General features: G+C 34.8%; 2 protein-coding genes across 2 annotated transcripts in view; both read right to left on the reverse strand.

The window, feature by feature from the left end:
* Positions 1-46: 46 nt before the first annotated feature.
* LOC135690777 (ATP-dependent RNA helicase DDX1) lies at positions 47-23,029 on the reverse strand. Its single transcript, XM_065208436.2, has 32 exons — positions 22,957-23,029; positions 20,779-20,830; positions 19,241-19,304; positions 18,816-18,845; positions 18,440-18,527; positions 17,346-17,393; positions 16,848-16,931; positions 16,649-16,732; positions 16,060-16,136; positions 15,605-15,677; positions 14,996-15,072; positions 14,467-14,520; positions 14,015-14,072; positions 12,550-12,608; positions 11,099-11,122; positions 10,686-10,738; positions 10,265-10,325; positions 9,750-9,821; positions 8,720-8,746; positions 7,633-7,722; positions 7,082-7,132; positions 6,605-6,679; positions 5,945-6,004; positions 5,037-5,088; positions 3,955-4,101; positions 3,562-3,650; positions 2,739-2,811; positions 2,133-2,205; positions 1,708-1,750; positions 1,177-1,272; positions 868-988; positions 47-255 (listed from the first exon to the last, which is right to left on the reverse strand). The coding sequence occupies exons 1-32, from the start codon at positions 22,973-22,975 to the stop codon at positions 131-133; spliced, it is 2,199 nt and encodes a 732-aa protein (XP_065064508.2). The 5' UTR covers positions 22,976-23,029; the 3' UTR covers positions 47-130.
* Positions 23,030-23,101: 72 nt separating this feature from the next.
* LOC135690773 (uncharacterized) overlaps positions 23,102-24,274 on the reverse strand; it is a 75,336-nt gene continuing 74,163 nt past the window's right edge. Inside the window, exon 51 of the mRNA XM_065208430.2 lies at positions 23,102-24,216. Coding sequence (XP_065064502.2) covers positions 24,047-24,216 — 170 coding nt within the window. The 3' untranslated portion in view covers positions 23,102-24,046. The remainder of the gene's footprint in view (positions 24,217-24,274) is intronic.

Here is a 24,274-nt window from a genome sequence, read left to right on the forward strand (position 1 = left end):
TCGGGGTGTCATAGTATGGTATCAAGACATGAAAAAGGCTTCAATCTTCAACATTTGCGTGCGATTCGCTTCTGATTATAATATGAAATTCATTGTACACAATATAATTAGAATATTAGATACCTAATCTTTAAGCAGCTGTCTTTTGCCAATTAGTTTTCAATTGTAAATATGACAACTGAGCCTTCTTCTCCAGCGCAGCTAATTCTTTAACCGAAGATGCAATTTCTTGAGTATGATACGAAAAATTACCACCTGAAAAGCAACCGAGTAAAAATTAGTATTAGCGGGGAATATAGGCAAATGATCATTACAAGAATGTGATAAATTGTATTAACTACATTTTGGTTAATTGTGCCGATTTCTACCCCTAATGCAAAATACTATCTCTGTTTAATCGTTTTATAAAGGAGTGTCTTTTAAATATCTTTCAATTCTCAAACGAGATCCTATTGTGAATTTTAAAAAGGTTTTGAAGCGTACTTGAAGTTTAGGCAAAAAAGTTGTTGCGTCATTTTCCCTTTTTGAAAATGGCTTTGAAGAAAGCAAACATTTTGAGTCATACTTAAGTTTTATGTCTGACACCCTTTAGAGTATAAAACGTCAGAACATAGATAGAAAAATCTACGCTAGGAAATATATATACCCAGTTGTGGATCGAAATAGGCCGATCAGAAAACACGAGCCAATGACTGTTGAGGTTGACCCTTTCAAAAAATGTGAAAATTTGAACTCCCTGATGACTTTTGTTATGAAACATCTCAACAATCATAGAGATATCCTAGTATATACAGTGTTTTGAAAGCTTAATTATCAATGAGCCATTAGGTACAGTTGCAACAACTGTATGTTTTCCTCTTAACTTACCCTTGTTTGATCTTTTCTGACCGTACGTAACTTTTCCATCAAACTCATTCGTGGGAACCTTGAAATCGGGTTCGACTGTGCTAATTGTCTCTCCAAGATGTTCCTCGATGTCTGCTAAACACTGCGCACAAAAAAATATTCCCACTGTCAATATTAAAGATTGCATTGAACAGAACCAGAAGAACTGCTTGTTCCTGCAATTTGTCTAGTATGGAAGCAGTAAGACGAGTTAGGAATAAACTTTGTCAATATGTGACATAACCTTTTAAAATAACGGGATCAATGCAAGAGAGGTTTCTCTTTACTTACCTGAATCTCGTTGTACCAAATTGCACAACCACCCTGTTCTAACAGCCTCGAGTTGTAGCAGCCCCTGCCTCTGCTTTCACATTTATGGTACCAAACCTGTGAGAAAACCGTCAATAAATGCAAGCAAGCAACACAAAAAGGAGCTATCTTTCTCAGAAACTGGTCATGGACAGGAAGGCTTAGGTTTCTGATGAAATTTCTGCATCAACAATTTCAAACAGATCGTTCAACAGATAATCCAAAATGGCCTTCTTTTATATCTGCAACAAGCCCCAAGTACATGCAGTAAAACAGTGCATCTTAAAATCTAATTTGCTGTTCATTTTACAGATGATGTTGTGAATTCGCACACTTTCCCCAATTCAATATAGATACCTTCTTCCAAATAAACAATCCCTTACTAAGAATGGAAAAGAGATTCAGATTCTCAAAAATTGCATCCAGGTTTTTAAATTTATATGATAAGGGTCCTGGTGCATTTGTTAATACAAACGTCTATATGGATTTTCGATTGACAAGCATTGGTCTTACCTTTTCTTTTTCAGCAGATACAAAAGAGAGTGCTAGGCCCATCCTATAACAGATAAAGAACTATGTAGACATTCTACGATTTATTTTCGGCCATAAGTATCTATTGAAAATATCAAGACGAAACAAAAACGATTTCTCATTTCAGCATTATGCCCGCCATATATGATAGAAAAATGCAAAGTATGTTATGTTCCTTCACCAGGTTTTTGAAGTAAAGGGTTGTTGAAAAACATTGAAAACTGTTTCGTATGCTGCAGGCAGGTATCAAAAGTGACCCAGGGCTCAAAGCAAAATACCCACACTGCAATGCACATGACTCTTCTTAGTTTCTCCAATTGGAATCTTCATGCAGATTTGCGGTTGTAGATGCCCAATACTCAATACAGCAAAATAAACATCTAGGTTTTAAAGGCGACGCCACGTACCGCTCAGCTCTGCCTACTCTGCCAATCCTATGAATATAGTTGGCTTTGTCATCTGGTAGGGTGATGTTGATGACTAAAATGCAAAAATGAAAAATGAAAAAGCTCCACAATAGGCACATCTTTTAAAAAACAGATATCATTTGACCAATACATAAGCAGGCAATTTTATTAACCAAAAAAGCTGACTTGAAAAAAACTTGAAAAAAGCTGACTAACTGATCGAGCAACTGGCACAACTATAAACTCTAGGTTGATGGCCTCTTAATGACGAACCAGGACATTTTTCGATCTACAGATATATAGTCGCTGTGAATAAACAGGCAAATAGTTGCAATGTGATAGCACTGAGCGTGAAACTCAGAGTAACAGCTTGGTAACGTTCTTCTTGATTCATCAAAGCATATATTTTTATTTATGGGATAATTCAGCAGTAGATGATACTTAAAGATAAAATCACTTTTGGATCTCAGATAAAAACACAAGTGAAGGAACTAGTTTTTGAAGTTTTTTGCATTTCTCTGCAAGATAAGGTGAATCCTATACTTTATAGTAAACTATCATAGTTCTGCAAAATGTAAACAGCTTATATCAAATAAATTAACTTACCAAAAGGTATGCCTTTTATGTCGATACCTCTTGCCGCAACATCAGTACATATAAGAAATTTTGCCTTTCCACTCTAAAATGTACAGGATATTACAGTATGTAAGAAAGGCATCTTTTTCATTTCTAAAGAATAAAATCTTGCCCCAAATATAACATAAAGTGCATATGAATACCCTATCAATATAATTTCTTTCAATTTTCCAATTTCATCGCAAAGAGAAATTTAAATTTGGGCAGCGTGTCCGAGGGCACCAAAAAATCGGCTTATATTTATTTGTTAAAACCTGAAAATATCAGCTCTACTTGCATCTTCTATAAAAATATCAAAAAATTATAGTTCATTTGAATTAGATATTGACTTTTCTCCATAACAAAAATATCACTTTCTCTAAAATTGACACTTACTTACATCAGAGATGTATTTGCTATATTTTTGAATCCCGAAATATCATTTCGGACCCGTCTTTGACTCAACATATCACTTTGGGCAAAAGTTTGACCAAGACAAATCGACTTATGAAATATCGTTATGTCTATATTTTGCGTGCCCCCCTTGCGATTTTCGGGATTAGGTTTGTTTAAACGGGGTTGAGCAACACCCTTCTTGACAATCAGAACAGCTATAAAACCTTATTCTTATGTTTTCTGTTGACATCAAACAGGATCCAAGAACATTTGCAACAAAAATTATTAGACGTCAGCAGAAAAATTATTTTGCAGCAAACTCCACTGCCTAAGCTTCTAAAATAATGTGGCAGGTGTCTAATAGATTACCTAATCAAAAAAAGAAAAAGAGAAACAAATATCTCAATACATTTAATACCTTAAAAGCCGCAAGATTGCCCTGTCGTTCTTTGTGGCTTCGATCACTGTGCAAACACACGCAAGAATACTTATTGTTGTTACGATTTTCTAAACAAACAAAAAATAATATCATTGTATGGCTAGAGTGAAATTTCGTCATCAGATGATTCTTAGTTTGCAAGAATATTCAACACAAAGTCGATAAAAGAGCGGAATTAGAAAGAAATTTTAGGATTTATCGCTTGCAATTCTGACAGAATTAACTTCGAAGGCAAAATGGCATGTTTCTTTGACTTGCTATGAATTAAGATGGATGAAAACATAACGTTTTGCTGATCGTAAGGATATTGGAAATCGACACATTACAAAGCCCAATTAAACACAAAGAAAAACTCTTAATAAAAGTAATCACCACCGCCTTTGGCAATAATGTGCTGCTCCAAATTATCACAATCCAATTTCGTTCTACAGAATATAATGGCTTGATCCATTTTATGTTCCTCAATCGCTTTCAGCAAGTATTCCGCCTTGAGTATCTTCACCGCTTCAGATTTCATTTCTAGTTAATGCAAATAAATGGTATTGACAAGACGCAAAAGACGTCATCAAAAAGGGGATTCCTCACAAAAGGCTTTACTACTAATTTTGCATTTCGTTAGAATGCACAAAAATTATCTTCTAGTAACAAAATATCGAGCATAAACAAGATAAAGTTTCCGATCCCCTAAAAATGATTTTAAAATTGTAGGGTAATCTTTGAGAGAGCTATCAAAAAGTGACAAAACTTGGGAAGTATTTAGACAAATAGTACCTTTGAAATGCTTCCCAATTTATGGCAAAAACAAAACCGTTGGATTTCGTGGCTCATGCGTTATCACCTTTTTTCATATCAACTGAATTCTAGGATGGCTTGAAATAAGGAGGGGCACTGAGCCGGGCATTAAAGGGGGTTGGCCTTTTTGTGGGGCAATGCATATTATTCCGTACTGAACCAACATTCTGTGGATATCTGAGAGGCAAAATGGCACGACATGGTGCTTAAAAACAAATTGGTGACATAGGCTGCATAGATACTTCTTCTATAAGATATATGACATTGACATAGGATAGCAAGCTTGTAAGTAATTAAAACACAACGAATGCATCATCATCAATAAAGTTGTTGAAAATGTAATCAATATAACTGAAGTGAACCAACAAGGCTGTCTGAATTACTTGTATAGATTTGAGCAGTTTCGATTGAGGACTGATCAACGAGCGAGAAATTTCTAAAGTCGAATAGGCTTTATCCATTAAATGACCTCTTTTCAGCGAGCGCCTCTGAATAACGGACATACGGCTTTGTTCCATCACGGTCAAAGTTTTGGAAGAGTAGACTCTGGACAAAGGAAACCTGATAACGGGCAGTATTTCTAGTCCAAAGGTCTTCCCCAATGTGGAGAAACAACAGCTTAATAAAAACCAAATACACCATTTATAGCCAAAGACACTAACCTGGGGTTAAACTTCTAGGATTGAGTTTATCATTTTCGTGGATACCGTCAGTCTGAAGGTAAAAAAACAACTAAAACAAATAACCTTTACAAGATCCTTACAGGAAACATTTTATGGTCAAAAAATAATTGGGCAACAGGAAGCTAGCGATGATATGATTGAATGTTTATAACCAAGGTTATATGCAAAAATTGGGGTTCTTGTTGCTAAAACCCCTTGGATCTAGTCAATTTCCGAGATAGTCACACAGGAAAATTACTTATGTTAATCTTATTACGACCTGCCTTAACTGCTGTCGGTAAAATGATTTTGTTTTAGCAAACCGCTATGTTTGGCCGCCTTTTATTTCGCACCAAGTGTGTGGCTTGTGATAGTACCAAAAAATTTTGCAAAGTGAAGAAGATGGAGGAACGCTTCTATGGCAGTATATGACTGCTGAATTGCGAAAGCGTAAGCAAAGCAAATCATCTAGCTTGGTGGACATGAAGGGTACACATGCTTTTAGCTGGTTTATTGCAGAGAGTTACAAGCCATGTGGTACATGCTTTGGTGTTTAGAATAGATTGGTCCTAACTAGAGACGATCATCGGGCACAGGTACTTTTATGTATAGTTGCTATACGCCTGGGATGCAGGGATTTTTAATTTGGAAATGCACTAACAGCGAAAACACAATGAGATGTAGCAAAAGATGAAGGTAGTCTCTAGCAAATGTTGGTGCAGAGGGTGACTAATTACTCTTTAGTGATATCGTCACAAATTTCGTCGTTCCCCTTACTGCTTAGCTGATCACAAATTCATCACGGTGAATGAAAGTATCTGCAAACAACACTATTACTTACAACCCTAAAGGCAATTCCTGAAAGGCAATGACAGCACCATACATGAGGCAAAAATATGCATATTTACCTTAACTTGGTGTTTTAGACTGGCCCAACTTTTGTCTTTGGTAGGGTCAACTCTACAAACCTGAAAAGAGAGCCAGTTGCAGAAACTTTTATTGAAAATTGAACAGATAATTAGAATTCACACAAAAAAATGACGGACCAAGGGCTTGCAGTGTCTATCTATTATCGAACATGTCTTACTTCCATGTTTACTGAAATGAAAAACACGAAGTGTTACAGATTTAAAAACTCATACAGTCTTCCTATTAGAATCCATTACCATATAATCTTTCTTTAAAGTTTGCTTATAACTTTTTTAACTTTCTAAAACTTTTTCTTGAACAGGAAAAACACGGTTTTGTACAAAATGGTCTTAAAATACTGTAAATTCCTCGAAAATTCACATTAATACAGAAAGATGATTTTAGGAGCACACGGAACAGATGATGAACCAGATTAAAATTGTTAATACTCTTGTAATAAATAGAATGATTGCATTTCATTTTCATTTTAAAACTATTTACCCGGGGTTACAATTCAGTTCAGTTACTGTTTTAAAATTGTTCCCTGCAACTAAAAATAAAAAATTTTGTAACTAATGATGAAAGTACTAAAAATGTTTTATATACTCGATAACTTATACCTAAAACCTAATATTAAATTCACAATAAATATAACATACAGCATGATGAACCGTATCAGGGACTGAATCCTGGCCTTTGAGATCGATCCACGTAGGAAAGTGCATGAGTTGTTCCTAGATATAAATTAAACTTCAATTAAAGTCTCAAGACAGCAAAGTTTAACATATTGAAAAGTGCTAGCAAACGTAAACTGATTCTATAGCCGTGTTTTAGTTACATTTGCTATCAAAATTATTTGAGTTAGAAATATGACAAGGAATGTTCTGTTTGATGAGAATATTCTGTTTTGATAATCTCTATGTTTTTACCGACTTAAAATCCAAAAAGCATGCACGAAAAAAGGCATAAAACGTAGAATTTCTTCACCGGTCAATCACATATAAAAACACCTTGAGTAGTATCTCCAAGCTATTCGTCTTTTTGTAAGTATCTAAAAAATATCTTGCAAATATCTATATACTTGATAACAACAGATAAGCATTTCGTGAGAAAAAAACAGATACAAAAAGACTCACTGCCAATTTTTTAACATCAAAGTTGTGAAGAGTTGCTGAGCAGACAATCATCTAAAAATAAAGTTCAATCGACCAGGTTAACAAATTTCCTTCAAAATGATAAACAAGATGACGTCATTAATATTTTAATCTATTCAATTAAATGTTTTGACAGGTATGTCATGTCAGAAAATTTGTTTTTTCCTGTTATCAACGTGTTACCTATGTATCTCAAATGAATCCTAAGAAGGTTTAGGCTGCTGTCGGACAGATCAGATTGAAGAACTTAACTAGCAACGGGCAGTAGTTGCAGTACGAAATGAGAACAATGTACAGCAGAAAGGAAACGAAGGCTCTTTCCTCACTTTTTGAAGAGGTTAATGCGATACATTTAACTCAAAAGCAGTGGCGGACACTTGGGGGGGCGAGGGGGGGCGACCGCCCCCCAATACTTTAGAGAACAATGGTATTTTGTTCTAAAACAATGGGAAATGTGTCATCTTGTTAATACAATAGGCTTGCCCCCCCCAAGTGTCCGCCACTGCTTAAAAGTATTAGTCTGTTATTGTCACCTGAAGTCTTTTTCCATCCATAGAGGTCTTCGGACATTTATTGTAAATAGACTTGATCGTTTCTGACTGATTTTGAGACAGAAGCCCATCCTGTAAAGAATTAAAAGTTCACAAATTTGAGCAATGTCAGTATATCAAATTTTGTTCAATTATATACACAAATATATACCAAGTATCTTTTGCAAAAATATTTATACCAAAATTTATTAGAAAAAAACATGATATCTTGTACATGTCTTAGAATTACCGAAAGGCATCTCCCTTAACTTAGAATGCAAATACAATCAAGAAGTATTCCAAATGTTAACTGTTGCTGTTAACAAGAATGTATTATCTAGATATCGAGCTGATGGGGCAAAGCTCAAATCAGTCTTAGGCTCTGTTCATACTATAACGGATTTCTTACGTATCAGATTCAGATTAGCTAACCAAATCCGATTGGAACATCAAGGTAGTTCAAACGATACCGGATTCAAATCAGTTCTGTTTATGTGAATGGCGCTACGCTCTGCAGTGCATTGGATAGTGTATCAGATTCATGCATTGCCACAAGCCCGACCGTAATCCGAATCCAATACACTCACTAACCACATCCAATCCTGAGTGATTTCGCTCTGCATTATGATGCGGATGGCGTATCGGATTCAAATGTTGCTGTGTGAACAGGCGCCATTCCGATACGAAATGCAATCCGATAGCAAATGAATCCGGTGTGAACAGGGCTTTGATTAACAGGCTCTTCAATTTTCTTTAGTCATTAGGTATAACATATTTTTGTACCGAGAACACATTTTGCGTTTCGAACGCTTTAATAGAAGTTACAATATCTGTGCCAAACTTTAATTGTTTAAAAAACAAATTTTTGCTAAATAACAAAATACTTTTAAGATTTTACAAAAACATTTTGAAAACGAACTCAAGGAAGTCATTTCTGATCAATGACAAATTATTGTCCTCCAAGAGACGCGCAGTTTCTTGAAAACTTTTCAAACCGAACACGTGAAACCTATGGTGGCATGAAACATTTTTCAGCATTAATTAATCAAGTAAAAATGAATTAAGTATAAGAGTTCACAAATATACTCACAACTTCATCCAAAATGAAGAACCTAACCTGCCGGCAAAAAATAAAATACACAAAATTAAAAGGAAAAATCTGAATGCATCGGAAAGAAGTGAAACGTGGTTAAAGAATTTCTCAAATCTCAAAACAAAGACACTTTACTTTTGACACTTTACACTTTACACGAAAAATTGCATTGTTGGGAGAGACAATGCAAATTTCGGAAAGTTATACGTCATCGTGTCGGCTTTAGCAATAACGGAATTGCAATTTACATCCAACGTATATTGGTTAGTAGTAAATGTATATTGATGGAAACAGCTTTCCAAAAATGACATCCAAAACCCAATCGGTATTATCGGTATCATGGGTTCTAAAACGTATATAACGACCGTCTGTAGGGTGTTGAAAATGTTCCAGCTTTGAAAAGCGTCTACTGAAACGAGTTCGATGGTGAGGCAGAAAGGCACAAGTAATGTTACACACTTTTGCAAAAACTACAAACCGCAGTAAAATCGGGTTTGGAAATTTTGCAACAATGGCAGATGGAAGAAATTCAATTTTGGCAACAAAATGCATTCATTTGATTGAAGAGAAGAAGCAAAGCGTGTTAAAAATCTGCATTACATTGGAAACATATGCTCTATATATATTGACAAGCAATCCAACGAGCGTTTAGGATTTTCCTATACATAGGGGTGGACAATTCCGGTAAAAAAGTGGTCCCCCGGTGGGAGACCAGCAGCTCTTTCAGTGGTCTCCGGCATATGGCCCTCCCAAAACGGAACTCTGGTGATTGGGGTGGAGATTTTCCAGTAAACATTTAGTCGCCCCGCGGCTACCCTGCGCAACGATCAACGGTTTCCCGCAGAAAAAAAACCGGTCATCTTGGGTGCGCAGGAGTCCGAATTGTCCACACCTGATTCTATACATTACTATGCACCAGAACTTAAATCCTTCACGTTCACTAAAAACGGCATTTTCAGCCTGCAGCCTGTATGATACTGAGGCCATTAGTTTCAGTATTGTTAAACAGAATAAGAAAAACACGCACCTGGTCCAGTTTCAACTTTCCTGTCGATATGAAGTCAATCAGTTTGCCTGGTGTACCAGTCACGATATCAATCTACAAGAGAAGAGTTTGAAGATACGTAGCAAACATACAGAAAACAAAGGAATTAATTTGGTTCAATCTTACTTGTGAACTTCCTAAAGGTAAACGTTTAACGGTATTGGAAATGACAAAACTATCAAGTCAGTCCTCAGCACTGCGCTATCTAACGAGGCGTTATCGCAGACAGCACTCCCCAATTTTCTTTCTGCAATCAAAACTTAAGCGGACATGACTTTTTCTGACGCCCTTTCCATATCGCCTTTTCAACACTGCTTGCATCTTCCACCGTATATGTTAGAACATTTGAGACGGAAAGTAAAAAGGGCGTCAGAATCACAATCAAATAGGGCAGCTAGAAATATATGTTAGGCCCAGTGAAGCTAATACTGAAATAGCATGCGATTTGTGAGAGAATGTTGGTTGACAAAAGGAGAAACTCAAAGATAAAAACACACCCCACTTTCCAGATCTCTAATCATCTCTCGCGCGTCACCACCACCAACTAGGACGGTGCATCTAAAACATGAAATTGTCTTGGCTATACAACAAATGGTATAGTAAATGGTAACAGGTGGAATAGTAAATGAAAATTAGTTGATCAATGTCTTAAAGTGGTTTGTGGGAGGGATGATGGGGGGAAAGGGAGGGAAGGAGAGAGGGAAAGGGGAGGGAAGTGAAAAGGGAAAGAAGAGAGAAAGGTAGTTGAGGGGAAAGGAGAAGTGGAGAAAAGGGCAAAATCATTTTGCAACTAGAGGAAATATTGACCTTATCAACAGAGCCACGAAGAGATAAAAAGCAAACAAAGTGAAATACTTAAATTGCTTCAACTTGAGAAAACATTTAATAAAATTCGAATTTATAAAAAAATTCACATACGTAGGCCTGGGGTCAGGGATGTACTTCTTGAAATTTTTTATGTTTTCGTTGGTCTGAAAATAAGACAATTTTATCATGAAGAGCTGCAGAAACAAATAATGGTAACATATTCAAAGGATCATTTGATACTACAAAGGGATATTTCCTTTTTCGGAAAGGTGCAATGGTAGATCGCTACCTCAAAATATAGTGTAAAATGGAAGACAAGCAACTTCAAGGCTGAAGAATAAGAGGTTTGTGCTGCAACTGCTGCTCGAAAAAGGCATTAATTTCAAAGATAAGTGCACTCGAGGAAGTATATTAGCCACTGTCAATCACTGATGATATTCTAAGAAAAGCAGCAATTTTAAAAGATTTTAATTGGTGTGAATAGGCTTAGAATAATTAAAATTATTAAAGAGGATTTTAAATACCTGAATTGCAAGCTCTCTTGACGGCTAAAATAGAACAAATCAAGTTACAGGGGAAGTTAAGATAGTAACCAATAAACAGTTTCCTAAGTCTACCTATTCTGAATACAAGCAAGAAATTGGGACTTAATGGATACCTCATCATCATTAAGTCGACCAACAGATAAAGAAATTATGTAAACTATCTAAAAAACTAAGACTTGTAATTTTACGATACTACAGAAATCCGTTAAAGAAAATGAAGCTTTGCATATGTACAATCTTTGCAAAAAGTCTTGGTACACTAAGCTAAAAATTCGCATAACTTCAGTAGCAACCCCCTATCCCTCTTTAAACAATGTTGAATAGCAAAAGTTTGCATCAGCTAGGATAAGTAATAGGATTTTCAACCAACCTTATTTTGGGGGGAGGGGATATTTCTGTACCTTACGGCCGGAAACCTTTACTTCATCAAAATCTTTCATAGGCCGCAGGGTATTCAAAGGACTTTTGTCAAGGATTGTAGCTGAGCCGTCACACGACATGGATATAACTAGAGCTACTATTTGATGTAAGAAATTGTCTTTTCACCTTTGGTTTCTTGCATAAGGCTTTGATCGCGAGAAAGTGATTCTTGAACAAATTTAATCGATATATATTCCAGGTTTCAATACGTTGATCTAAAAACGTTTAGAGGTTTGCCGTTGATCTGAATCGTTGATCTAGAATTTATTAAAATGTCCTTGTTCTCATTTACCAATGGAAGTTTGCTAATGTTTACTAATGGAATATAACTTAGTTCTTGTGAGAATACAATGTCGCAAGAAATGTTTAATCGCTCTTTAAAAATATCATTATTCAGAGGCGCTGCTAGCTGTATTAACGTGGAGTATTTTGCAAACTATCAAGATTTCAGAAATCAAATATATTTTGGTGACAACTGTTCAATATTGACCGAAAGCATTCAAGCAGGATAAACAAAGCAAGCATGTCTGCATCATCGCTATACTCTATACTTTCACTTCATCGAAACTTTTATTTCGTTCCATTTAAGATCGAAGAAATTAATACCGGCTCCTGGTGCACCTTTGGAACTTGTCTTACACTGGCTACGGGTTAGATTGGTTGACTAACCCGTGTCACTTCTGATTTCTTTGATTTAGATCAGTGAAGTTTCACTCAACATGATGAGACATTTTCATTTCGCATACCGCAAAAGACCTTTTCTATTACATTTTCTTTAATAAACCATAAATAAAGAGCTTATTGGTTATTCAGTAGAAGACCCTGTTGTAAACTGCCTCCGCCAAACGAAGATATATTCACGATTTTGCCTTGTAACATCCGGAGTTGTAGCAAAACTGGGGAAATGCAGTGAACTGCTAAAAAATTGTCAAAAGCTTATATTTTTCATAAAAGAAGAAAGATGTAGAATTAGATAAACTCCAGTACAGTGGTAATTAGCAAATGCATACCTCCATTATTATGCTGGAAGGTGAACAAACATTGGTAAACTTTGCAGGTGTTGAGGCAGCTAAAGAAAATGAAAAAGTAGTGCAGGAGTGTGTAATGGTATTTGTATCTATAGGCACTTCTTTGCATTTTCATGGAAATGGAAATCTGACAGCCGTAGGCAGGACATGGGCAGTAAATCTGCTAATGGTAACACGTCGAACTACCAGTAGAAAAACAATGCTTGATATTGTATGCTCTAAGAATTCTTACAGCGAAAAAAATGCAAAAGTTGGCATGTCAAAACCATTTTCAGCAATTAAGAAGCTGGAAACTTCATCATAACAGGAGGCCATAGTTATAGGTGGTAACAAAAATCACAAGAATTCATCCAAAGATAACAAATTGCAGTGAAGAAAGTTTGTTTATGAAAATTGCAACAATAGTGTCTGATGGAATAATGCTTTGCACAAAGGCTTTTTAACACAAACGTTTAAAATTGTTGTTCTTGCTCTTTCCATTGTGGATAATAAATCACCAATAATACTTAGAACCACTAAAAATCATGTGGATGGCATGATAATTCTGCACTAGAACATTAATATATCAAATGAAGGTCCCTAAAAACCTCTTTTCGTTTGGTACAAAACACCGCTCAGCTGCTGTTTCAGTATTTTATATTGTGTTGAAATGAGAAAGGTTGAGACTATAAATTGCAGGAATGGAGGATAGTCAATAACTTTTTGCATCTCTGTACAGCTGTAAAAGACTGGCAAGAACACTGAGCAGGGTACATTACACAAAGGGAACTGTATTGTCAAGTACTGCTATTGTAGCGATAAAGTATTTACTCTGTTTATAGTGCTGTTAATTTTAACTGTTTATCTCAGCTTTACATTGCTACATTGCGCCATGCTTACTCAGCCTCTCTCGTTTCTTAATCTAGAACTTTCCATCTCCATTACATCATCATTACATCATACCCACACATCCTTCGTCAGCAGATTTTATTTTTAGAGTTAAAGTATAAAAAATGGTAGATGAAATTAGTAAGCTCTCTTGAATTGAAGCAAACAGAACTCGATTTTCTCTACGCGTCTTCTCAACACACCAACGGGTGAGATCGTTTTAATTTACTTTTTGTTAATAGTTCTCAACTGAAAATAAAGGTACGAACTATTAAACTATCCTTGCAAATATCCCAACAAGTTCTGTAAAGTTGGTTAGGGTTATAACTTAGAATCTAATAACTAATAAAACCCAGTAATAAAAAGGCAATCATGAGTTTCCTTTAGGTGAAAACAGTAAAGGTGCGCTAAACTTTTCAGATGAGTTCAGCAAAAGCATATGGTTCCTTGGTGTATGGTATAATACGTTTGCTAATAAGCAAGACAAACAAAGACCACGTGGATATAAAAAAAGCAGAATAAATCACAGAATGAGATTGAAAAAGCAAACGGAAGACGCAGGTAAGCATTAAGGGCTTACCTTGCTGTGATTTCTTAACCAGGTCCTTTGGCGCTTTGCATATTGCAGCATAACCTGACTAAAATTCACAGAGGTTACTAAATGCAAACCTAACTGCACATCCATCAAAATTATCAAAATTCGCAGGTTATGTTCAAACAATGGCAACGTCTAGGCGAAACACGGGAAAAAAGCGACTGTATGCGAAGAAATCTTCAAACAACTGGACCTACTACGAGGAATCGGCAATTGATAACTGGACGAATCCACAATGACTGGATTGGGTGAGGGAGGGAAAACCAACAAAAAGAGCACACACGATGCATCAAGGGCAAATTACATGGATTCAAGTTAAAAAAAGTCCACTGCAGTTCTTCAACACATTGTTTTAAAAAAAATATAATAGAAGATAACAAAACTAGGGAGTGCTTTAATAAAAAAGTGAATGTTAGCAATGGAAAGGTTGTACTTACTACTGGGTTGTTCACAAATGGCTGATCACCAAAGTTGAATTTCATTTCAGCATTCTGAAATATATTTAAGAAGGTTTATTTGAAATCAGAAATTATATTTTTATAAAGAGGTTAGGTATGATTAGGGTACTTTAAACTGTACTACCCTTAAGCGTTTTTCTTATAAGAACATAAAAAGGATAAAATCTTCATGGAACTATCCAGGTAAAAATTCTTATTGCTGAAAATTCAAAGGCTGATAAGCATAAGAAAAAGTATCGATAAAAGGTGCTGTATCAAACAGCTAAGAAATTATAATTATCAGTCGGAAAATAATTGTAAGATGATGGCAAAAATATTTCGATTACAGAGTGAAAATTTTCTGGTGATGGTAGTTTTCATCATTTACTCTGATAAACATATGAATTTAAACGATCTCAAATATAAAATATATGCATCGACCCTTTTTCTTTGTCAATGCAACAATTTCCTGTTCTCATTGTTGATCTCATTGAATAAAACATATTTAAATAATAATAAAATAACTCACTTTAAGTGTGACGGAAGGGAAAAAGGCAGATCCGTGTAAATTTTTGGGAATATCGAATGCTCTTCCTAGTAGATTTCCTGGAAGACATTTCGAAATTCTAAACGTAAAAAAATCTTTAGAGAGAATCAACAGAAATCTTCGAACTTCTTTGCGAAGATTACGAGTTGGTCAAAAACGGTCAAAACGATTTTAAAAGTTGCTTAAGAGTAATTATCGAATGGCAAACAACTCGAATCAAAGAAATACTACTCTTAAAAATTGTGAAGTGTTCCAAAATTTCAGCATAGCAAGAATGGCGGTACTTGAAAACTAACTTATCTTATCTAGTAAGAGGTACCGAATGGTGAAACAATTTCAAATTCAGACAGCCAAAAGAAAACAACACACGTCCCAGAACCAGCCAATAAAGGAAAGAGCGTTGGCCTAGTTTTACCTGACATTCAATGCATGCTATGCAGCATTTTGCTTCTCTGGCAAGTTTTCTGTTATGATGTTATTAGAGTCATAATAGGATATCGATGCATTAGAGATCAAGTGGCACAGTTCACAACAGCAATGAACATTAAATGAGAATCTTGAGTGTTGTTGGCTTGTAAATAGATTGCATACCATTTTTGCTGTACATTATAGTGTAATCTTCTAGATCAATATAACAACCAAGTGTGTCTTTGATTCCAAATGGCTGCAAAAGAAAATGCTTAGAGGATGAAAAAACTGAGAAACACAAAACAGGTCAAAAATGAATCCAGCTAACGCATTAAACGACCTAAAAAATAAAGAATCATACAATCAAAAAATTCTTCAAAAAATATCTGTTAACTATTCTAAATGCTTTATGATTTTTAATAAGGGATATGTTGCAATTTTTTTGCATTTGTTCCTACCTAGCCCCTTTTAGAACACTGAGAAGATGCGCTTATCAAGCAATGTCCAGGGTAAATCAAAAGTAACTTGATACTTAATTAGTACCAAAAAAGCATCTGAAAATACTTTCGAATATATCTGACTTCTGAAGCAGCAAAAAAACTCAAATAGTCAGCGAATTTTATAGAACAAGTCCCTACCTCCCCATACGAATCAAACTGCCTTGAAAAAGATTTCTTCCCTGTTCCTCCAAAACCAAAACTTTCTCGATCAGTTCCTGCATCAAAAACGTATTTCAAGCTCACTTTGTCCAAAACACTTCTTTTCACAAAAATGGTTGTGCCTATGACTTTAAAAGCTAAGCTCTTTAATTATGCTTTTATAAAAGTAAAATTGGAGGTTACAGAAAGAAGAGTAACATATTGATACTACCAATGATTTTGCAATGCTTAACTAACTTTGATTAACTATACATAGTTTTTCTTTTTACAGAGCTGTAATTTAAAGTGGTCCAGTTCTATAGACCAAAGAGTTACTTTTATATTCTGTCCACAGATTCTTCTACCTAATCTCAACTTTGTGTTAGTTCTCAGCTTTCTAGGATTCTCTTTACATTTGTGAAATTCTGGATTTTTAGTTACCAAAATTTTGTTACCAGTATTTCTAAGCATTGCTAGCATGTTCTTCAAGAGATAGGTATGATGCTTAAATAAAATAAATTGCATGCATTCAACTTCAGTAAAGAAAACATGCACCAAAAAACATTATTTTCATTTTTTGATAGCCTACCAACATCAAAAGTAGCTTTAGCTGTTGAGAAGCCGACTCTGCAAAGGCCCTCATCTGTCACCGTAGCCTCGTAATACCATTTTCCTAAAATGAAAACATGAAACTACTCTTAAAACTGCATAAAGTCTATGTGATACATGAAGTAGTAGCTAACCTGAAAAGACTGCAACACATTAAGGCTTCTGAACACCATACTTACCTTTTGTTACTCCCAATGCAGCCCTTGCCCCCTGCCACTTTGTATGTTCCCGTGATTGGCACAATAGCCCAGTATCGTCAATGGCTACAATTTCAAAAGTATGTAGAGAATATATACAGTTTTCAAATTATTATGATTGATAAAACCGATTTCATACAAAAAACAATGAATCGAAAAAAATTTAGACAGATTTGGACCAATGTGAACAGCGTTTTTGCGAAAAAAATAAGCACGCATTAGCAAAAACAATAAGCATGCAAACTAGATCAGGCACGCATTAGAAATTATTTCTAAACCAGGCACTATCAACCAATCAATAACCAGGATCAATGCAATGGCAAGGATTGATGCTGAGACAATTGGAAAGCCATTGCATAGTATAAACATATGTATCCCAGGTGAAATATGTTTAAAATCAACTGCAGGAAAAAGTCATTTTTTGCATTTAATTCGGCATCATATACTTATTACCTGGCCTAAAGGTATCTTTCGACTTACCAAAAGAGGGTTCCCTGTCATTTGCACTCATAACCCATTTTTCGGGCCCTGTAAGCAAAGAAACATAAAAACTGGTGAAATTCTTTTCAAAAAAAAGTTTTGTTTGAACACAAATTGAAGTTGATACATGAGTCTTGGTATAAAGTGAAACCATATGGCTTCAATGAAAAAAGCATGCATATCACAAGAGCTATCTTTTGCAGTATATCCAACAAATTTTGCCTAATTTGAAGACATATTGCTGCTACCATCTGTTTCAACCTATGTAAAGTTCTCTACATACCAAACTGGGTCTCTATGTAATTTACTGATTTTATTAAACTTCACAGGTGACTTCTGGAAGAAAGATAGTGATTGCAAGCATACCACCTCCATCATTAAGAGTGTCTTTAATTCTCTATGTTTCAAAATTAGCTGGAAGGCATAGACAAAACTAGCTAGAAATGAAAACTTGATATTTTATAGATAGAACCATCACATAAATGATACATCAAAGCCAGTACAAGACTATAATTTAGAGGAAACATTGCACCTACTAGAACTAATCTAAATAATTGGGTTAATGTAAAGAAAATGATCCAATGCTGTTTTATATGATAAGGAATATCAAAATATATGTCTGTACATTTACTGTGAATGGCTTTATCAAATGGCAATCATTTTAGGAACTTGTGACACTCTCTATAAAAGGTTTCTTTCTTAAAGATTTTAGAAAAGGGCATACAAAGTTGGCAGTATGATTTATGACTAGAACAAGAATAACTAAATTGTGGCTGTATCAAAACTTGAAAAAAGCGATTGATCTGGATGATTCAAACTTGAATGGGACAATGTGTGGCTTGTAAAGCATTAAAGCAGCCAACAAAACAAGATCATCAAAAATATTATTCCAAGAAAAATATGAGCTGGAATGCTAGAAAAGAAGATGGTGGTAGAAAACAGGTGGATTTTCTGTGATGGAAAACAAATGTATGAAATATTATATGTAAATACACTTATTATAAAAGAAGGTAAAATTTTGCTCATTTAAAAACTTCAAATGAAACAAATTATAACTTGGAAGACTGATAACACATTTATATTAGAAAACTTACCACCAGTTGGGCTAGTAGTGACCTTTTTCCCTTGCTTGGCATCTCTCAAAGTTTCATGCGCAATTTGGATTACTGGCAAACAAAATGCCTAAATGAAGCAAAAGCATATTTTCATAATAAAACTTCTACACAGTTAAATGCCATAAATACTTATTAATAACAAAAATATTTCCTCAAAGGATGACATAATTTGCTGAGAAGCCTTGATACAGTATACAGCTGCAAGAATAATGCTGACACAAAAGTTAATATACTCTATAGTATGGTAATTCAAAAGCAACTTTACAGTTTTGCTGAAAGAATTTATTAAGAAGCATGAGATTTGCCATGAATAGGAAAATTTTATATAAACACCATTGAGACAAGATATACATACTCCTGTCTTGCCACTTCCAGTCTCTGCTGCCTATGAAAATAATTATTCTTCTATGAATATGTACCTCAAATATGCTACAGAAGCAAGTCACTAATGCTTCAACAATGTGCTCTAAACAAAATCCAAGAGCAATGTGCATACAGTATTCACAGAACAAATTTATTATTCAAATTACTGTTTAAAAAACCGACAGTTGAAATATACCTGAAAGATTGGTTGACAGTTGAAAGAAAAAAATTGAAGAAAGTGTTAATATTTTATCTGAATAAACATAAATAAATAGGTAAGTTTGATAGAGGCCACGGTAGTCAATAAAAAGTCCTTTGCTGTTCACTATGATGTCAAAAAGTAAAAAAGCATATCTTCAAATCAATTAAGAGAAAAAAATTTAAGAAACAGCATTGAATAAATAGTGAATATCATACCATTAGGACATCACCACCTCCAAGAATCAAAGGTATTGCTTCTGCTTGAATATCAGTTGGCAACCTGGTTACAAAGCATTTTACAAAGCATCATTGTATTGTACTATACAAATCAAAACCAAAAATGAAAACTGATATGAATAAATGGAGTCTACAAAGTCTGGTAAACATTTCAATTTTGCTTCCTTATCATATAAAATTGCAGTAACACACTTTGATATTTTCTACTTGCTGATGCTTGAAAAATAAGCATTTACACATGATGCAGGCCTTGCCCGGAAAGGCGCTCGATCGAGCGCGCGCGCCTAGAGCGCACCCAAAAAAAGCCTTGGAGAGCGATTTATAGAGCCCCTCAAAACGTAAAAACAATATTAACACGGAGCAAAATAAATTTTTGGAATTTGTTGAATCAACTTGATCAAGCATAAACAATCTTCCCAACAGACCGCAATATTATGATTTGTGTAAGATTACCCTTTGAGAAAAAATTCAGCAAATTCGACGTTGGGTTTTCGATATCATTTTTAATCTAATAACCCTCTAATAACCATCAAGAATACAGGCCATCAAGCGTATTCTCCGGCAGATTTATTTGATTTTTGAGCAAGCGTTAATCTTGTATTGAAGTAAATATTATTTTCTGTTTTTCTTAATAACTTAAAATCGCCTGTGCAAATCAGCGATCACATTTCCGTCCAAATTATCGCATTGCTTTTCATTTGCTTTTGCGAGTAGTAGATGTTCTAGCGTTTCTTATAGAATGGATAACATGAAAAAAGGAAACAAAGTTAAATGTTCGATTTAAAGCCATGCGTTTTGATGAAGCAATATGTGAAGCTGAACATAACAGTAGTGATACTGACACTGATAAAAGCTCATCGCATGATGGCAACTTACATATCTAGAAAAATCTGAACAATTTTGCGACTTTGTTCTGTTATATTTACATAAACATAGTGTTTGTTGCATGTTTTGTTATTTCATGTTATGGTGCTTTCTGGTATCACCGTTGAATTTCATATTTAACATTCTTCCGAAGCTTTTGATATGAAGCTCTCGAAGGATGCTCTCAAGGAAATTTACTTAGAGGTGCGAAATAGAGCGCCTAGAGTTTCTAAGGGGCTTTTTTTATGGAGCACCTTCATTTTACTTAGAGCAAGGCCTGATGATGGATAGTTTAACCTCAATACTAGTGGCCATGGAAAATCTTTTCCACTCAAAACTATATTATTCATAAATAATTTTGTTAAACCATTAGCATGGTTTATCAGAACTAACCATTTGATTCAAATATTTAACAAACAAGACCAGAAAGCAAAAAACTGGCAGATAGTATCCTGGACATAATTGAAAGTTAAGTGCCCTAACATTGTAGCGAAGATGACTTGCATAGAAAAATGAGTATATTAAAAACTAAAAGAATCATTTATTGCATCTAGCAATAATTCATCAGCAACACAAAAATCACAAACTTGCCTATCATTGTTGTTGACTTTTGGCAGAGAATTTCTAAATTTTTAAAAAGCCTACAAACTTACATCCAACCAATCTCTTCAATTCCTTGAACAAGTTCTGGGAGTAGTCCGAATTCTGTAAAAGATTAACTTTAAATCAGTATTTCTATTTTGAACTAGTTTTCAGTTTTAAATTTTCAGAGATTTGAATTTTAGCAAAGAGATCTCAAATGATAAGGTCTGAAAAATATGCCCTAGCCTTTATATCCTAGAATTTAGGTCTGAAAGAGCACCACATAAAATGTGCTTTGGTGCTAACACATTCATAAAGTTGTGCTAGATGGAAAATATAACAAAGAAGAAACAGATTAAAATGGAAATGAAATGTGAATAGGGAAAAAAGAATGATTGTGTAATAGGGTCACATTGCCCTGATTGAGTATGTACATGGGAATGAGAAATTTACATCACTTTATTTATTAGGAAAAAATTAGGAGATTGGGGCCACGCTTAAATAAAAAGCACAAAATCATATTTATATGCCATTTATCAAAGTTAAAAAATATTTTGTGTTAAATAAATCAATTGACATATGAATTACTAGATTTGAAAACATATGAATTATTTGGATCTGAAATGAATCTTTAAATTTTATTAAGTATTTTCAAAGGGACACCACACATTACAGCTGTTAACACAGCAATTTTAAGCATATATCTTGTATGAGAAATAAGGATTATAGATAAGATTTTCGGCTAAAATATTGGCCTTTGTAGGGCGGTAAATATTCCCTTTGCTTTGACCAGTGCAAAAGCGTTAATATGCTTACATGCGCCAGATCGATGGATACAAAAATTTCAATGAAACCTTGGCATGCAAGGATGTTTTAAAAGTGTTTTTAAGTGTTTAATCAACTATTTTTTATAGCAGATCCAGACTATAGCAACTGTAGCTTGAGCTATAGTCAAAATCTCTGTGTTTGATTTTTGGAATTCAAAGTTAAAGTGTTAATTCTTCTTCCGCTATCAAGCCTCTCAACATTTGAAAGCAGCGGTATAGGTTATCAAATTCAAATGCGATTAACAAACATGCAATGCTGGCAATGTGTCATCACAATGCCTCTCCAGATAAGATATAAAACACTGAGCGCAGAATGGTCTAATATTAAAACTTAGACGAATCAGAAGTTTCGTTCTTTGTTGACAGTAGCCAACCAGAATTGAGCTACAGTGGATATTCCGAGCTATAGTCGGTCTGGGGATTTGCTCTGGAAAAGGCATCGAAGACAATAAAACTGTACTATAATTTTTGGCGCGAGCTATAGTGAAGCTATAGTCAGGTTTGAAAATGGCCTTTTAACCAATAGAATATGAGTATCCACGGTACTTCTCCGCTCTCTGTCCCCTGTAAAGCAACAGTGGACTACAGCTCGTTTTCACATCCTGGGTCCCCTGTAATGTAGCTTCAAAGGCAAGGACCTACTAGCAAGATAAAATAAGAGAACTAGTTATCTTATTTTATCTTGCTACTAGGGAATAGACAGAGACGGCGGAACGACCAAGTGGCAAGAGGGGGGAGGCAGGCTTGAGTAAAAGGGCTTTTGAAAGATAATTCTCAGCGTCTACAAATTCATACATAACTGCAATTTTATTATCTGTAGGTATCTTCAACATTGGCTAACTTTCAGCATAAGGAATTATTTTACATGTTTTGAGAAGTTCAGAATTTTATATGAATCTCTCTGATTATTACAATTGGCCAGTTTCAAGGGAAATTTATTAAAAACAACCCTTGCCCCTTCTGTCAATGGGCAACAGGGGCGGTTGTACCCCACACCCCCTTCTCTGGCGTCCCTGGAGACAGAAAAAGGATGTTCGAAGGAATATTTATGAATACGAAGCAACTATAAACACACATGGTTATATTATTTGCCCATATGGGCGTGTCCCACAAGCAAGGAGAGCGTGGTCCCCATCCCAAAATATTTGAGCTATAGTCACCAAAAATCCTGGATCCGCCCCTGAATTAGACAACTAAAAGAATTACAGCTTTTTAAAAAATTTAGTAAGACAAATTACCTAATCTTTGGGAAATATACATTGAAAGGGCCTGAAGGACTTCATCAGTGGCAAATCTTAAATAAAAGTCTACCCAAAATTGAATATTTTTAGATAAATATAGCCTACCCAAACTACTTGCAGATATTTAGACCTTATAAATTCTATCTTCAATTATGGATAAAAGTGAATTCAGACTACAGACCTGAGAAATGTCCCGCCATTATGACATCAACACAGCTCGGAAGTATCTTGCCTCGTTTTCATTACGAGATTTGTCGCCGTGGGAAAAGTATCGAAATTTGTGAGAAATTCCCAATGCTAGGATTGCTCTATTTTAACACTATCGATTTTCACGTGCGAGTTTTCTATTAAATCAAAATGGTTTATCAGTCTTTGTAAAATGGTTACTGAACAACATACTGAACAACAAGCAGTAATTTCGACTGTTATCATAGACTAAGAAAATATTTAGGAATTCAAACTTAACAGTTACCTATTAATTAAACCATAAAGAGTCCTACATATTATCAAATTCGTAATAGTTACTGAACTAGGTATATAGAGGTCACAGTACCGTGGGGAGGATAGAACTATCCTCCACTTCATTCGTTAGAAATATCAATGTTTTAATTCATCGACGTGGTGACTTTATAAACAATTTCGAGTCATGTTGACTATCAACATATTCATGTCTAGATTATAATTTAGAATGGAAATCATTCTTTTCAAAATCATTCACTTTTGCTAAGCAAGCATTACGAGAACTGTTAATCTGATGCCTTAACAAAGAGCCTCTTAAGGCCTCTAGGATCTTTCCCAAGTTAATCTCTCAAGATGTTTATACTACACTTTTCAGAGACTTTCCACCTAAAATCAAGAATTTTAGCATACGTTTTTACAACCGCGCAAACTGCATCAGACGCATTCCAAGAATGGAAAACTGCTTATTTTATACACATTCACATTTTTAAGGCACTATGACAATGGCTATTTACCGGTGTGTCAAAGCATGCTTGATTTCTACTGACTCCTGCACACGTGTTGGAATCTAAATTATACGCTAAGTAACTAGAAAATCATCACTCTATTCTAGAAAAATTTATCGCTTTAACATCAACTTATTTACGAAAGGACTTAAACGCTAAATTCATAAGAAAAATATATACATATTTATATACATATTTATTATGATGCATATACTCAGATACATATTTGGATCAGCATCAGTTTGAAGTAGAAATGATTATACATTCAATCAGACGACAAAAATGAGCAGGAAAGCACTATATAGGTTACGAGTTCTGAATACGAAATTGATGTCTTCCGAGGCTCTTCTTTAGATAGGTTAATGTCAATATATCATTTAAGTTTTGTTCACTCATCTCTTCTGTTATATGTTCAAGATGCTTTCTAAAGTCTTCCAATTGGTCTTCAAAAGAATCAACAAACTTTTTCATTCTCCCTGGAATAAGATAAAAAAACATTATGCACGTGTGGAAAATCAAATATTTGGAAAATGT

Source organism: Rhopilema esculentum, chromosome 4, assembly GCF_057945365.1.
Source record: "Rhopilema esculentum isolate cy_ngs chromosome 4, ASM5794536v1, whole genome shotgun sequence".
Classification (NCBI taxonomy): domain Eukaryota; kingdom Metazoa; phylum Cnidaria; class Scyphozoa; order Rhizostomeae; family Rhizostomatidae; genus Rhopilema; species Rhopilema esculentum.